Source organism: Podarcis erhardii (assembly GCF_964252035.2).
Source record: "Podarcis erhardii genome assembly, chromosome: 5".
Classification (NCBI taxonomy): domain Eukaryota; kingdom Metazoa; phylum Chordata; class Lepidosauria; order Squamata; family Lacertidae; genus Podarcis; species Podarcis erhardii.
In genome coordinates this window covers 96,566,525-96,583,989 of record NC_138509.1, presented here as the reverse complement: position 1 = coordinate 96,583,989, position 17,465 = coordinate 96,566,525, and the positions used below count along the sequence as shown (strand labels likewise).

The 17,465-nt window shown below is 48.5% G+C and overlaps 1 protein-coding gene across 1 annotated transcript in view; it reads right to left on the bottom strand.

Moving 5' to 3' along the window:
- Nucleotides 1-17,465, bottom strand: part of LOC309342108 (solute carrier family 12 member 9-like) — a 99,532-nt gene that overhangs the window by 9,532 nt on the left and 72,535 nt on the right. The window contains exon 10 of the mRNA XM_081862307.1: nucleotides 5,870-6,062. Coding sequence (XP_081718433.1) covers nucleotides 5,870-6,062 — 193 coding nt within the window. The remainder of the gene's footprint in view (nucleotides 1-5,869; nucleotides 6,063-17,465) is intronic.

Sequence of the window (17,465 nt, the reverse complement as noted above, 5' to 3'; positions counted from 1 at the left end):
CATCCCGATCACCTACTTCCCGAGCGTTAATTCTGATCAAATGAGAATCACTAATAATAATAATGCTTTTCATTCAAATGTATCCCAAAGGGGATTACAAACAATGAATAACATGCTGGAACATAGAACTGTGGAATCAGAGAGCTGGAAGGGAGCCCTCCCCCCCCCAGGGTCATCTAGTCCCACCCTCTGCAATGCAGAAATCTCAGCGAAAACATCCATGACAAATGGTCATCCAACCTCGGCTTAGAAACCTGCAAGGAAGGAGGACATTAATAGACAGGACATTAAACTGTTTTTTAATGCAACAACAGCGGCAAGAGCATTGTTGGCCCATAAATGGAAGAAAGAAATACCGATGAAAGAAGAATGGCAGACGAAATTAATGGACTACGCGGAATTGGTCAAGATGACAGGAAAGATTCGAAACCTGCGGGACCAGAGATTCACAGAAGAATCGCAGAAATATACGAACTATTTGAAGAGCAACTGTAATCAACAAATTACGCTAGTGAGACTACAAGAGGTCTTGTAAGGAGGAATATATGAAATATTGCAAAGAAGATAAAGAAGAGAGACATTTGTTATGATACTTAAATGTAATAGTGAAATTAAGAAATGTAAATTAAGTGGAAAAGACTGGAAAATTTTCAGATGTGATTGATGGAAGTCAAAAGAATTGTATAAGATATAAAAGTATGTTTTATAATTGTTGAAAATGGTATGTTAAAACTAAGAAATACACGCACACACACACCTGGAAGGAAGGAGAGTCCACCACCTCCCAAGGGAGACCATAGTAGAACATTACAAATGCAGCAAAAAATCATGTAGATTAACAAATTATCAGTAAAGCAACTGCAGTCTGTAAGATACTGTTAACAAAGCGGCAGCCAACTCATCCAATGTCATTGCACAGGGCGCAGTTAGATCTATGGAACTTGCTCCCAGCGGAGGCAGTGATGGCTACTTGACTTGGGTGGCTTTAAAAGAAGATTAGAGAAATGCATAGAGGATGTTCAGGCTACCAGGGTCTACCAGGCATGATGGCTATGTTCTGCCTCCACAGTTGGAGGCAATGGGTTTCTGAATGGCGGTTGCTGAGAACCCCAAGCAGGGAGCGCAGGGCTGCAATCAGGTCCTGCCTGGGGGGGTTCCCAAAGTTGGATCTTGGGGGTCACTGATAGAAAAGGGTGCTGGACTAGATGGGTCGCTGGCCTGATCCAGAACCGTCTTCTTATTTTATTAAGAGCCAGCCTGACCGTACACCCATATACAGCCCATGTCTTCAGCGCCTGCATGGGCGCTTGTAGTCGCCACCCTTCTCCGACTTTCTGATCCCAGGAACGCAGGAACAGCATTCCCAAGGAATAGGTCCCGCTGCAATTTGCTACTGTGAGCCCCTCCAAAGCAGCAGAGTAACAGAAGCAAAGCTGCAGAGGTTTCGTTGCATACCTAATTTATTTCTACTGATTAAGCAAATAAAAGAACGTAACGAACGTGTACGGGAGAGTCAGCTCTCTCATACTGCCATCTTGTCTCCAGACAGATCAAAGATAATCCGCACAGTACTAGGGATGGAAGTCTGGAAGAGTAGTTTCCGCCCCCTCCTTTTTCACAGGCAGAAAGTAAAACAAAATGATCTGCTGATCTTTGCAATGGGAGGGATGAAAATACTGACACAGTCTTGCTCTCTGGGTGCTCAGAGAACAAGTTTCCCCTTTTTAAATGCACGTATCTGAAGAGTGCCAATGACCTGCATTTCAGCAGAAAACTCCTACAGCGTGTATTTAAACTGTGGAACTCCCTCCCACAGGAGCCAGTGAGGGCCATCAAGTTGGATGGATTAGACATAAGTGTGGTATTTTATGTGTTGGGACTTCCTGTTATTTTTATTGATCATTGTTTAGTAATTCTTCATTGCAATTCTTAAGTGTCAACTGTTTAACTATTATTTGCCGATATTTAATTTTACTGTTTATTGTTATATTCTAATAGATTGTTAAATATTGCTTCATTTGATATATTTTAAGGTTATTGTGACTTTTCTTTGTACTGGATCAGATTCATTATTATGTGTGCGATTGTTGCTGCCTTTTTTGTTGTTTCTTCAGCTTGCAAATGGCATTGTGCAGAGTAATATAGAAAGGCGGTACAGAGGTACCTCGGGTTAAGAACTTAATTCGTTCTGGAGGTCCGTTCTTAACCTAAAAATGTTCTTAACCTGAGGTACCACTTTAGCTAATGGGGCCTCCCACTGCCGCCACCGCATGATTTCTGTTCTCATCCTGAAGCAAAGTTCTTAACCCGAGGTACTATTTCTGGGTTAGCGGAGTCTGTAACCTGAAGCGTATGTAACCTGAAGCGCCTGTAACCCGAGGTACCACTGTATACAAATTAAACGTTATGTCTGATGGGATGTCTGCCCCAGCCTTGGTCTTCGAACTGTCCATGATAAAAGCGTCTTCTTGGCCGAGAAAAAACAGCCCTCGCTTTCTCTTCCTTCATCATCTGCTCCAGCCGCTAGCTTCCTTCCTCGCTGTGTGTGTGTGTGTGCGTGTGCGTGTGTGCACGCAACCGAGCAAACATGTCAGTCAGACAAGTCAGAGCTCAGGGCAAGCTAATGCATTTACCTCCTCAGCTGCCGGCATTTGTCTTCACTACCGGGGACAAGTGCATTTGATCAGCGTCCGACGGGGTAACATCACCCTGGTGAGTAAATGTTATTACCCCAGACGCACCGCAGAGGAGGAGATCATTCCTTCCCTCCCGCGCCTCCCCCCCCCACCTTCCGCACACAATCTGTGGTGTTGGCTCCCTGCCAAAGTCTCTGTGTGCCAGGGCCAGGAATGAAAGGTTGGGGAGCTGGGAGAAGAGGGAGTAAGGAGAAGAGGAAGGTGGCGTTTTTGACGCCTGCTTTTATCCACCTGCACGGGGCCCTCCTTTCTCCCATCGATCTGCCAAGACATCTCAAAGCCAGACGGATGTCTGCAGAGGCATTGTTGGCAGCCCCAGCTAACACACTGACATTTCCCTGCCTGCAAATGTCGCAGGGCTGTGGCCAGATTCCTCTGCCCTCCACACTGGTGTCCCCAAACAGGTGTTAGAAACTCAGGTATATAAGCTAGGCACCAAACAGCACCTTAAATGTCTATTCACCTGGGGGGCTGGACTAGATGACCCCTGGGTCCCCTTCCAATGCTGCAATTCTACAATTCCATGATCTCAGCAACATTGCTCTTACAACAATTCACTTGTCCCAGTATCCAAGAAGCAGAAACTCATAGTGGAAATGGACATGGTGTTAACTGCGGACTACAGCAGAGGTTTTTAAATTGGGGAAAGGCTGTGGCACAGTCAAATGTATCTGTACTCAGCCCTGCACTTATTTTCCTTGATGTCATGATGGAGGGCTGTGTGTGACTCAGCTAGCTCGAGGGAGATGTCAGTCGCCAACCTGGTGCCCGCAAATCTCCACACAGTCACGAATGGGCCCGTGCCAGTAGCAAAACGAGCCTGGCACCTGGGGGATTTTGAACACTGCCCCAAACTGCTTGCCAGAGATCGCCCTTGTTTCCTGGTAAGGCCTGCTCAGCATGGATTAGTGGTGTTGGGGGTGCTGTACCCCAGAAGTGGATGCATTTCAGCCAAATGTGGGTATCAGGAGGCAGCAGCGCAGCTCAGATGCCTGCAGAAGTTCTTGTTGAGCTGGAGAGCCAGTGTGGTGTAGTGGTTAAGAGCGGTGGACTCATAATCTGGTGAACCGGGTTCGCTTCCCCGCTCCTCCACATGCAGCTGCTGGGTGACCTTGGGCCAGTCACACTTCTCTGAAGTCTCTCAGCCCCACTCACCTCACAGAGTGTTGGTTGTGGGGGAGGAAGGGAAAGGAGAATGTTGGCCGCTTTGAGACGCCTTCGGGTAGTGATAAAGCGGGATATCAAATCCAAACTCTTCTTCTTTTGTTTAGCCCTGGGAGCAGGAAAGGGCCGAGCAGAAAACAGGAAACGCAGAGGGGCTGCACGCCCGCTGGAATGAAGTGTCAGGACCTACTTTGCTCCTTGAAAGGGAGGAAGTAACCAGAACACACTCCAGGTCAAGCCAGCGATTCGTGAGAGCGAAGCTACAAGGAAGTTAGGTCAAGTCTCCAGATCTGGCGCTGGCCATGAATTCACTGGCTCTCAACCACAGCTCCACCATCTGCAACACGGGGGACACCACCACTGGCCTACCATACAGGGCTGTTGTACTGAAATAATGTATCTGAAGCTCTTCCAACATACTGCAGCCCCACATAAGCGCTTTCTTAGCATCCAAGCAAACACTTCAGATGCAAGCATTTGAGGTGGGTCGGCGGGAAGCTAGAAACAGTGTTTTTAGTAGTAATTAGAGTGTTGGACTAGGACCTGGGAGACCAGGGTTCAAATCCTGACTCAGCCATGAAGCTCACTATGTGACCTTGGGTGCCAGTCACTCATTTTTGGCCTAACCTACCTCACAGGTTGTTGTGAGGGTAAAATGAGGGGAACTACGTATGTCACCTTGAGCTCCTTGAGAGGGAAGGTGGACGCAAACGCAATAAACAGGTTTTCCGAAACTTGGGGCTCTAGCAGTTGTTGGACTACAACTCCCATCATCCCTAGCAAGCAGAACCAGTGATCAGGGATGATGGGAACTGCAGTCCAAAAACAGCTGGAGTCCCAATTTTGGGAAACCTCACAATAAATAAATGGATCGACTTTGCAAATTGGAAGGTCTGGACCTTCTGTACTAACGTTGTGGGTTTTAGGTGCTCGGAACCTGCTAAAACACAACCAAACCCACTCACCAGGCTTGGCTGAGGGCCTGAGTTTCGTTAAGGCAGGCCAGCAAGACAGCAGCTGGGTAATAAGAATATTCCATTACGTGCTAACAGGGTTTTTTGCCTGTTAAGTGTTGGTTTTATGACACAAAAATTAAAAGGCAAGGGCTGGGCAACGGGCCCAACTTGCTGGGTCTGGGAATGAATCCCAGGGAAGGGCAGAGCACGGGGGGAACGGCGCCAGCTGGAAGGACGAACCGCCTGTCTGAAAGGATAAGAGTGTGCAGCTCCCTTGCGGAAGGGGTGGAGGCGAGTTCGAAACATTATTAGGACAACCAGGTAAATTAATCTGTATGGGGCGGGGAGGACCACCTGGTCCTGCGTTTTGCAAACGAGCTACCAGTTGCTGGAAGCTGCAGTGGGTTGGGGAGAGGGCTCTTGGGTCCTGCTTGCTGGGTTCTTGTTGTATTATTATTATTATTATTATTATTATTATTATTATTATTATTTTGGTGAACCACCCTGTGATCGTCAGATGAAGGGTGGTCTACAAATTTAATAAATAAAATAAATGCCCATAAACCCATAATAAACAAAAAAAAAAATATTGCTGCCTTCCACATCGCTTCTAATATTGAATAGCTTTAGCATACTCAGGAATCAAAACTTTTTTTGCCTCTTTTGCAGAAAATGTATACTTTTCGAGCGTTCTGCAATTTCCTTGGGTGGCCAGAGCATGAGGCTCACAGCCCCTGCCTTGAAATCCCTGGAAAAGGGTCTTCTTCTTCCTCTTCCTCCTCCCACCCTGCCTGATTTACGAGAGGGCTGAACGCTGCCAGAGGGAGAACTCTTGTCTCTAAACTAGTCAACGCAGCTCCAGGTGTTTATGTGTGCAAGGAAAAGAGATTGCTCGCCGTGTTTCTTCCTCGCCCGTTCTCCCACAGGAGGAGCAACCGACAAACGAAAGCGCCAGAAAACACTGATTAAAACATTTCGCACCAGAAAGGAGAAAGTCTTGCTTGCTGCCGACCGTGGTAGAGAGCTGGTTTTGGGGGTCCACCCCGTGCTTACCTGGTGGAAGATGAGAGCCTGGCTGATGTAGCCCCAGCTGCTGCTGGGGGAGAGGTAATGGAGGGCCACAAGGAGAACCACCATGAAGGCCACGCTGGCTGAGGCGTAGATGGGGCTGATGAGGAAGACCATGACGAAGCAGCCGGCGATGCCCAGCACACAGGTGTGCCAGGTGAAGTACCGGAAGGTGGGCCTGCGGGAAGGAGCACAGCAGTCAGCTTGGGAGGGGCAGATCCACTTAGCTTCCTGTGGTGTCGCGGACCGGTTAGACGCAGAGGAATTGTGGGAGGAACCAGCAGGGGAAGCCCCGAGGGAAGAAGGCTAAGAGTCCAGGGATTGGTGGGTGGACAGAGGGAGAAGACTGGGAGGAGGTGGTGTCGGAAGCTGAAGAGGCAACAGGGCTTAGTGAGCTGGGAGAGTCCGTGGCAGAGAGAAGTTCAGAATCAGAGGCAGCAGCTGAAGCAGGAGAGGCTAAGAGGCAAAGATGAGTCTGGCTGGTGAAGAGTCCCAGGTATCTCCCCCTCCTGCTGGAACAAGCTTCCCTTCCCCCTGGTATCCCAGAACCAGGAGAGACATGAAAAGCACAGAGGGGAGACTGGCACAGTCTCAGATTGCTTGGGAGAAACCCTGGAGGGGAGTGGGGCTTAGGCAACTATGGGGATGTGGGGACCTTCAGTCTCAGCAACTGCTTCGTGGGGGCAAGACCTACCAGGGATGAGCTGCTGTGCTCATTAGGCCCGACACTCTGCCAAGATCATGTTCTTGCTAATAAAGAGTCAATTGCAGTTTGCATGGTGTGATTTACTGCTGGCTGACTCCTGATAGCTTGGGAACCTGCAGCCCTCTGGATGTTGAAGTTGGGAGTTAGAATCACAGAATCACAGAATTGTAGAGTCCAACCCCCTACAATGCAGGAATATTCAGCTTTGCCATACGAGGATTGAACCTGCAACCTTGGCAGTATCAGCAGGTTGCTCTAACCAACTGAGCTATCCAGGAGTTGGGAGTACAGCAATGCCTCAGGAGTCCACAGGATTCTCTCCCCTCCGTTAGGGGGTGTGCCATTCTACAAAGCAGTGTGAGGACCTTGCAGGTTGCCACTCCATCAGTTACTCCACATTAGCCCCTGAGGCCACCCTCGGATGCAACCGGAGCCGGAGTTGCAGGAAATCCATCTTATTTGGGTTGTAACCTGCCCTGTCCCAGAAGGCTCACGGCTGGTTAGCAACATTTAAAGACAATGAATATGTAACACAATTGCTTACACCCCGAGGGATCCATTAGAGAGAGTCCAACGCACTCATCTCCAGCCGCAAAATGCTCGAGTAAGTAGAAGGGCTCTCAGATCACTTTCCCTAGACTGCTTCGTGGATTCCAAGGTTTAAGCATGGCAAATTGTACATGCATGAAATTTCCTGCACAGAGCTGCTTCTGCATGCAATTTGCAGCAGTATCACATGCATGCAGGCAAACACACAGGATGCATGGTATTTTCAACATGAAAATATGGGCAGAAATTCAGATGGCGTGGCTAACTCCTGGATGAGGATGCAGTGACAGGAAACACTACACCTGGTGAATTTCTGCCTGTCACACAACTGTAGCAGGCACAGATAAGGATTTTTTTTGGGGGGGAGGGAAAGAAGTGTGAGAATGCTTTTGAGCAGACGGTTGGAAAAAAACAGCATCTAAGTTTAAACATGAGTTGTAAGCAGGCTGCCCCAGTTATCTGCCAGACGTATTTGGCTGACCTTATTGGAAGCAGAAAGCTGGGCTAGAGGTCTGATTCAGCCGAGAAGCCATTACAGAGTAAAACACACGCTTTTTTATTATCTAATGACACCTGCAAGGAGAAAACTACTGAAATCAGTTAGTTTCAGGAAAGGAGCCAAGCTGAGATTCCTCAACCTCTGTCAGCTGAAACGCAGACCCCTCAACCCCTGCAAGACATCAGAAATGCAACAGGAGAAACCTTCCCCCATCACTGCAAGATTCTCCTATTGAATTTCTGCCTATCAAGGGCTTTTTTTTTAAAGGTCCAGTGCCTGTATCAGAAAGGGGGGAGGAAAGTGATATCTCTTGACATACATGGAAGCCAGCATGCCCTGTGGCTGGATGATGGCTGGATGACTATTTATCTGGAAAAAAGGACTCCTTCAGAGTTGGTCTTTGTTAGATGCAGGATTCTTGGGCTGACAAGATTTGCTAAGCAAAAACTTTTAAAAGCTGACTGTTTCTGTACCTACACACTGAACCTGCCCTGTTCGAAGGGGCTGCAATAAATTTTAAAACCAAATGCCAAGCAACACCCAATTGACTTGAAGTACTGAAACAACAAAAAATACCGCACACATCATTGCAATTTATATTTTAATCACGCAGCTGCTCCGATAGGATTCCCCACCTCCCCACGGGATCTTAGCACGTATCATTCATTATAAAGGCACTAAAAACGCGAGCGATTCCTATTGATCCGCATGCATTAAAGAGTTACATCTTCTTGAGTAGTTAAAAATTCCGGGCCAGAGAGACCTGGGTTCAAATCCCTGCTCAGCCATGAAGCTGAGTGGGATATTTCATTGCCCATCATGGCCTAACGTTCCTTGCAGACCTGTTGGAATAATAATAATGCAGTCGAACCGAAGCCATTGCTCTGTAGCAAAAGCACAGGATGTAAACACAATTTTTAAACAACAAAAAATGAGATTTTTTTTTTAAAAAAGGCAGCACCTAGTCCCTAAAATCTGCTTGTTTATCTCCCCTCTGGGACAGGTAGCCTCAAATCTCACTGAGTAATGAGGACAGCTGATGGCTGCCACACCTCAAGAGAGTTGTAGGTTTTCCTGGCACTGGCCAGATACAGGAAGAAAAAGTGTTTGGTTGTTTTTAATCCCAGTTTTGGTTTTTAATTCCAGCTTTTTTGGGGGTGGGAGAGGGAAGAAGAAGCCAAAGGGGGCTATCAATCCTGCACAGAGCGGAGGGGGCAGCAGGCAGGGTGTGCTCTGTGTGGCACCAAGTCAGTCCCGCACTGGAAGGTTGGCGCGGTTGGCAGAGCGCATGAACCGAGGGCGCCAGCAAAGGGCCTCTTTTCTACGGCTTAATTAAATTGTTCTCATCTAACCCGCTGTCTTATCTATATTGCTTAGGGAGATTTAAAAAGAGCCTCGGAATGCTAATTGCCCTCTGCCACTCTTGCGTAGCCGGACCCACAAAAATAAAAAAATGCACAAAGGCTGTGTGTATTTACTTGTGTGTGTAAGAGAGAGAGATGGGGAGGGGGAGGGGGGAGACGCAGAGAAGGGAGATGCACCTCTTTTGCTGCTGCTCAGAGGGGAAGAAAAGGTGAGGGCTAAAAACGCAAATGGTGGTTAAGTGTGTAATCGATGTGTATAAAACGCGGGTCTCTCCTGGGCCCTGGCAGAGAGCCGCAGTATGCATTAGAGCCTCTGCGAAGCGCACAGAGTTTAACCCCCCCCCCCCCCGCGGGATGCTGCAGCCCCAGTAAGGACCAGAGAGGTTAAATGGAGGGGAAGGGAGCCATGCTCAGCTCCCAAAGCCACACATGCACAACGTCTGCGACTTTGGCCAAGGGGCCTCAGCCCACATTGGGCAGGCTTTTTGCCAACCTTGGTGCTCTCGAAGGTGTTTTTGACTACACCTCCCACCATCCCAGCTACTTAAGAACACAGGAAGAGGCTGCTGGATGAGGCCACTGTCCCTTCTAGACCAGCATCCTGCTCTCAGTGGCCAACCAGATGCACATGGGACACAAGCAAGCAGGATCCGAGCGCAAGAGCCCTCTCTCCTGCGGTTTTCACAGCAACGTGGATGCAAAAGCATTGCTGGCCCCAGCTGCGGAAGGGACATTAGGCATCAATAGCCCTCTTTCTCCATGAATTTGTTGAATCCTCTTTCAAATACAGTGGTATTATCTGGTTATGTACTTAATTCGTTCCGGAGGTCTGTTCTTAACCTGAAACTGTTCTTAACCTGAGGTACCACTTTAGCTAATGGGGCCTCCGGCTGCTGCCGCACCGCTGGAGCACCATTTCTGTTCTCATCCTGAAGCAAAGTTCTTAACCCGAGGTACTGTTTCTGGGTTAGCGGAGTCTGTAACCTGAAGCGTATGTAACTCGAGGTACCACTGTATATGCATTTCTGCATATACAGTGGTGCCCGGCAAGACGAATGCCTCGCAAGACGAAAAACTCGCTAGACGAAAGAGTTTTCCATTTTCGAGGTGCTTCGCAAGACGAATTTCCCTATGGGCTTGCTTCACAAGACGAAAACGTCTTGCGAGTTCTTGCGAGTTTTTTTCCTCTTTTTTTTTCTTTTTCTAAGCCGCTAAGCCGCTAATAGCACTAATCCGCTAAGCCGCTAATGGCCGTGCTTCGCAAGACGAAAAATCCGCAAGACGAAGAGACTCGCGGAACGAATTAATTTTGTCTTGCGATGCACCACTGTACCGTAGATTCCGGTGTATAAGACGACTTTTTAACCCCGGAAAATCCTCTAAAAAGTTGGGGGTCGTCTTATACGCCAGGTATGGGTTCACTGGGCAGAGACTGGGTGTATAAGACTGGGCGTATAAGTCGACCCCCCAAATTGGCAGCTGCCAATTTGGGAGGTCGCCTTATACACCCAGTCACCTAATACACCGGAATCTACGGTATTCTGCCTGGCGTACACATATTTGGACCCAAGCCAATGGCTTCAAGTTACAATAAAGGAGATTCCAACTAAACATCAGGGGGAAACTCTCTGGCACCCTGCCTGACAGTGGAACAATCTCCCTCGGGAGACTGTAGACTCTCCTTCCTCAGAGGTTTTTAAGCAGAGGTTGGATGGCCAATCAGTAATGGATGCTTTAGTTGAGATTCCTACATCCAGAGGATTAATAATAATAATAATAATAATAATAATAATAATAATAATAATTTTATTTATACCCCACCCTTCCCAGTTCAAAAACTGGGCTCAGGGCGGCTAACAACAAATTTAAAACCCTTAATAATAAAAGCAGCATAAAATACAGTATATAAACATGAATAACAATAAAATTCAAAAATCCATTTAGGGGAAATAAGCATTAGATAATCCCCAGGGCTAGCTGGCTGAGTTGGTCTTACTTGGGCCAGCGAGGAGGCCAGGGGAGAATTAGCTGTGGGGTCTCAGAGCGGGTAATCTTCATAAAAGGGGAGGGGGAGGGAAGGAAGGGAAATAAAAGATCAGGCTGAATTCAAATTAAAGGCCAGGCAGAATAGCTCTGTTTTACAGACCTGATGGAAGGAGGTTAAATCCTGAAGGGCCCTAGTCTCATGGGACAGAGCATTCCACCAGGTCAGAGCCATCACTGAAAAGGCCCTGGCCCTGGGGGAGGATAGTCTGACCTCCAACTCTGCAGTTCTATTATTCTATGTGATGGGCCATGCTTCAGCGGCTCCCTGCCTCCAGTGTGCAGGGACCTCATCTGTTCTCTGAGAATTATCAGACCTCAACAGTTTCTGAAGTCATACCACGATGCGGCAGGAGCCATCACATGTGGACTTTCCCCAGGGGATTTCAAAATAAATTTTGGACTGTGTCAAGGGAGGTGTTAAAACACATGCAGATGGAGAGAGAGGTTGGCCTTTATCTGTCTGTTTGCGGTAACCAGACATATAGCTGGTCAGTGCTGGAGGAAAACTCTGTACGTGCTCAGGAGGATTGAAAAAGTAACGCAAGCTCTTGTTTACTTTAAAGAAGGGGAGCTGGAGGAACAAGATGCTAAATGAGCATGTTTAAAAGGCGGGCGGAGGAGGCTGAGAGAATGAAAGATTTTTCCCCACCCTCTACGACTTGTACCTCAGAGAATGCAAAGCACATCAACCCTCAGCAGCAGGGAGCTGCCAGTCACCAGTGCTGATAATTGTGGGGAGATGTGTTCCTCTCCATATTCTCTGGCTTTTCAGAACTAACCAATGCTGGAAAGGGCTCCACGCAGCGTGGTGCTGAGTCCACATCACTTACTGAGAGAAGCAGGCTGGGGGATGGAGAGGAAGAAAGGTCTCCATTCAATTACTCCTTTTTGGAAGGGCTCAGGCCCTGGGCAGGATGAGGCCCCACTTAGCGAGAGCTAAAGAGCTGTCTGCAAGGATGAATGTCACACAGGCGTGATGAGGGGGGAAAGCGGATGGCTGGTTAATGTGGTGCCACAGAATTAGGGAGGCCAAAGCAGGCAATTCGGCTTTTGGCCAAAGTCGGAGGAGAGGTGGGATAAAATGTGGCACAGCTGGGTGGGAAAACCTGGCTGCCCCAAAGCCACTCTTGGGGAACACCCTAAAACTCAAATACCCCCTTTAACGGCTCATAACCTGCCATCTTTAGGGGGCCCATGCAAGATCTGCATTCCAGTTTAATCAGGGATAGAGACCCCATTGCCCTCCAGGTATTGCTGGACTACAACTCCCATCTTCCGTGACATGGAAGGGGCTGGTGGGAGTTGGAGTCCAATTGGGAGGGCAAAAGTTTCCACATCCCTACACTGAATGGATTGCCAGGGTGGTGGTTTCACCTGTTAAATGTGAACCTAGGAAGCTGTCTTATATGGAACAAGAACACTACAGTCGGCAGAGCACAATATTTTAAATCTCAGGGTAGTGGGTTCGAGTCCCACATTGGGCAAAAAGATTCCTGCATTGCAGGGGGGGGGTGGACTAGATGGCTCTTGCAGTCCCTATTTCTATACTCCATTCAGTATAGCCTACTCTGGCACTGGCATTTGCAAAATAGAGGCTACACCCACAGCTTCCATTTGAACTCAACATGTCCTTGTCTTTGCTCCAGGGTCCTGGTGACCTCTGGCCTATGGGAGGTGGGGTCCATTTTTCCGGGCATCCCCTGTCAGCATCCTTTGGGGGTTGAGATGCCAGCTGGCTAGCCCCCAGCTGGATCATGCCCTTCCAGCCGTGACGATCCCCCGATCTCTGGTGCGACGTAAATCAGCGACTCAGACTTCGAAAGCCTGAGCAGGCTATATTAGCAGAGCATACTGCGCAAACAGAACAGGCGTGAGGCTTGTGGAAACATGCTAACAGCTAAAGATTTATTAAGCATAAATCAAGACAAAGAAAACATGTCATCTCCCTTTCTTCTCTTCAGAGAGACAGTGAAAAACAAAAGCTATACACAAACGGAAGTTCCCAGCAAGCTGTGCTGGTATGTAAACAGACATGTGACATGCAACAGTTCCATGTCTGCAACTAAAGGTGGAATGGAAATTCCCAACATCCCCATCATCTTCCTCTCTGGGTCTCAATAACAAAGGGGCCTCAATACCCCTGTAACGAAGTTGTATTCAGGGCTGCAGGTATAACTGAATCTGCAGCACTGAGAGATATGCTAAGGGATACAGGTTTCAGCTGCCACAAGAATCTCAACTCTCTCTCTCTCTCTCTCTCTCTCTCTCTCTCTCTCTCTCTCTCGTCCTCATTCTTGAAAAGCTGGAATCTGCACACAAATTGCTTGGTGAACCACAGAGAGGGACTGAGAAAGATTTGCCGGTGAAGGGGGAGCGGGGCTTCAGCCCCCTGCATACCCAAATGCTCACCCATGAGAAAGAAAGCCACAATAAACTTAATGAAATATAATAACACAGAGAGAGATACACAAACAGGAAAAAAAACTTTGCACACAAATGCAAACGTATCTGTTACACAACCTGAACCAAACCACAGCCTTTCTTGACACAGAATCCAGATTGCCGGGGTGCAGAATTTAATCCCCACCGCCAGTGAACCCTAAGAGGCCTGGCCAGTTATCCCATTCACTTGGATTTGTAGCCAGGATTCCTTTTGTCCGGATTCCTTTTGACCCCCCCCCCTCTTCCTCCTCTTCAAACACTGTGAAAACACCAGTTCCGAGCCCTTCAGCTCCTGCTAGTCACAAGGGCTTGCAAACTGGGTAATTATCAATTAGCATCCTCTTAGAAATCAGCGCTTGGAGAGCCCTGTCTTGGTGGCTGAGGGGGGAATGCACAGACAAGGGCACTCAAGGCTCTCACTCTTCTGCTTTGGAGGCTGTTTTCACACAAGATGCTTAAAAGGACTCCCTGCGTCTTGCCCCTGCCCCCTTAATGCAAATCCCAAAAAAGAAGTATACTGGGCAGATGCTACTAACGATTCTTGTTTAAAAGCCTCTCTTTCACTTACCCAGAAGCTAAGCAGAGCCTGTAGCTGGATCAGGTCCAAGGGGTCCCATCTAATCAACTGCCCTGTTTCCCCACAGGGGACAGCCAGATGCCAGAAGCAAGACACGAGTTCAAAACCAGCTCTCCCAGTTGCAATTCCCAGTTAACTGGTCTTCTGAGCCATGGTTCCTCTGATCCTGAACCTAACATACAGCCATCAAGGCCGCAAATAGCCTTTATTCTCCCCCCCCCCCATGAATTTGTCTAATCCAGGGTCGGCAAACTAGGGCCCGTGGGCTGGATCAGGCCCAACTGCCTTCAGGATCCGGCCTGTGGACTTTCTGTGGATTGGTGTGGGGATTCTCTTCATTCGGGCTGCGCCATTCCCCCCCCTTGCGCCATTCCATTTCCCCCTCCCCCCCACACACACCGTGGTGGCGCCTCCTCCCTCCCTCCTCCCGGCTTCTCCCCGCCCTGCCCAGAGGAGGAAGGGGGCTGGGCTGAGCTAGCTGAGCGCCATTTTACGCAGCCCCTCTCCGGAGCCAGCCCTTTCGTGCTGCTCATCTTCCCTCCGCCACCCTGGGGCTCCTGTGAGCCAGAGAGTGGAGTGGATGAGCTCGGTCTGCCTACCCACAAGAAGCAGCAGTGGTGGTGGAAGTGGCAGCCCCTGGGAAGGTAAGTGCAGAGGCTGGGGGTGGGGAGGACTGCTTGCCCCCCTCACCTCTTCTTCCAGCTCCCGCCCCCCCGGTACCGCTTCTCCGGCCCGCCACAAGGTCTGAGGGACGGTGGACTGACCCGTGGCTAAAAATCTTTGCCGACCCCTGGTCTAATCCCTCTTTGAAGCTGCCTACACTGGGGAGTTCCATAGTTTAGCTATGCACCAAGCAACACCTCCGGATCGAGAACCGTTGGCACAGGTGCAACAGCACCACAGAAATTCAGAAGCTCAAACGAGGAGCCTCAGGGGTCTGTGGTGCCATGGATGGTGCAGCTTCAGGCTCACTCCTGAGGTGGAAAGGGTGTGTCAGCAGCGGACCCGGCAGTGTAGGACAGACAGCAACAAGGCTCCGCGTTGGCTAAGCCTGCAATCATCCCCAGGAGATGGTGGCCTTAGAGCATTGGTTCTCAACCTGTGGGTCCCCAGATGTTGTTGGACTACAACCCCATCATCCCTGAGCTCTGGCCTTGCTAGCTAGGGGTGATGGGAGTTGTAGTTCAACAAACGTCTGGGGACTCACAGGTTGAGAAAGGCTGCCTTAGAGCCTTATCTGAAGGGCTGTCCCATGGAAGATGGAGCAAGCTTGTTTTCTGCTGCTCCGGAGCGTAGGACCCAAACCGATGGATTCAAAATACAAGAAAGGAGATTCTGACTAAACATTAGCAAGAACATTCTGGTGGTTAAGAGCTGTTCAAGAGCGGAAGGGACTTCCTTGGGAGTTTCTAAGCAGAGTTTGGGTGGCCTTCTGTCAGGGAACCTTCAGCTGTGATTCCTGAACTGCAGGGGGCTAGACTAGATGGCTCTTTGGGGTCCCTTCCAACTTTGCAATTCTTTGATTCTCCACAGAGCAACCAATGTTGTTTCCAGCTTCCTCCAGCAAAAAGCAGCTGCTCCAGTCAGAAGCACACACTGTCCAGGTCTAGGTTTGACAACCATCTCCCCATATACCCCACATATACCCCAAAAATGCCCACTAGATGACTTGGGCATCCAAACATGACGTGAACATGATTTGGGGATTCAAAGGATATTTTGGTTAAATTAATGTAATTTAGTTTTACTTGGCAAGTATAATGTGTGTAAAATGATTGCCAAGTACTTGCAGTTATATATTATTATTATTATTATTATTATTATTATTATTATTATTATTATTATTATTTAGTAGTGGTGGTAGTAGTAGTAGTAGTATTTAGCATTACCTAACATTTTCTGAAGTTAAAATTATAATTATTTGGTTTTCCAAGAGCATTTTAGGTGCTTCTTCATTAAATGTAGACTTACCAAGCTAAATGTCTAATCACAAAAGTAACAGCAGATCTGAATTCCTCACACCCAAAAACATATTTTTTAAGACCCCATCACTGAAGAAATGTGCAAAAATTAAGTTTCCCCTCCTAAAATTACACACCTTGCTGCAAAAGAGTCCCTAGTGCTACCTTAGCAGCACAAACATGAAGAGCGAGAGAAGCACCGAGAGAAAGGAGTCTGTTAACAGCTTCTCGGATCATTTACAGACCAAACCCCTCTATTCTCCTGGAAGCGAACTCTATTTAAATGCCTTATCAAAAGCTCAATTCCCAATTTTAGCTGTCTTGCCCTGTCTTCACAGAGGTATTTGATTCCATTAATGTGTCTTCCCCTTGAGGCAAAGCCCAATCAGGCAACTCCAAACTTGCTTTGCCTTATCCAGAGAGGATTTCTGAGAAGCGCTGCTTGCATAGAAACACAAGGAGGGACCCGGCTGATGCGTCGGGCCAGGGGGGGACCCACCTAGTCCAACATGCAATTCTCACCTTGGCGAGCCAGAGGTCCAGGGCAAACCTGCAAGCTGGATCTGAGACCAAGAGCCCTTTCCCCTCCTGACGTTTCCAGCAACTGGTATTCAGAAACATCACTGCCTGCAACTGCAGAGGCAGAGGCACCGCGGCTGGTAGCCATTGATAGCCGAGAATTCGTCAAATTCTCTTTTAAAGCTATTCAGCTTAGTGGCCATCGGAGCCTCTTGCGGGAGTGAGTTCCACAGTTTAACTGCAAGCTGCATGAAGAAGTCCTTTTTCAAATCTTCTCTGAATCGTTCAACATTCCTATTTCTAAGAGTCCAGCTCCCATCATCCCGGCCTTAAGAGTGCACCTGGTGATTGAGCCAGGACCATAGCTGTCAACTTTTCCCTTTTCTTGTGAGGAATCCTATTCAGAATAAGGGAAACTCCCTTTAAAAAAGGGAAACGTTGACAGCTATGGCCAGGACAGCTATCTAGGCTTGGATCAATAGCTTAAGGGCTGGAGAGGACTCCAGCTCTCCTAAGCCAAGCTTTAAATCCGCTGTCCAAGGTGCTGAACAGCCTCCACGCGCAGTTCCCTTGTTAACTTCAGAGGAGGGCTGGCTCTGGTGCTTTCTCTGGCCAGCAGCCCCGACCCTGAACAGGCGGCAGGAGCAGGACTCTGCAAACATCCAACAGCATCTTAAAGACAAACCAACACACAGCTTGGCATCGGCTGCTATAGACTCTAGACTGGCCCCCCAGTTCAGCATCCTCTTCTCACAAAGGCCAGCTAGATGCCTCGGGGCAGCAGGACCTGATTACAACATTCTCCTGCTTCTGATTCGCAGCAACTGGCATTCAAAGGTATCCTGGTATTCAGAAGTATCCTGCCTCTGCTACTGTAGGTCACAGAGGAGGGTCAAGGGTCTAGAAACTAAGCCTGAT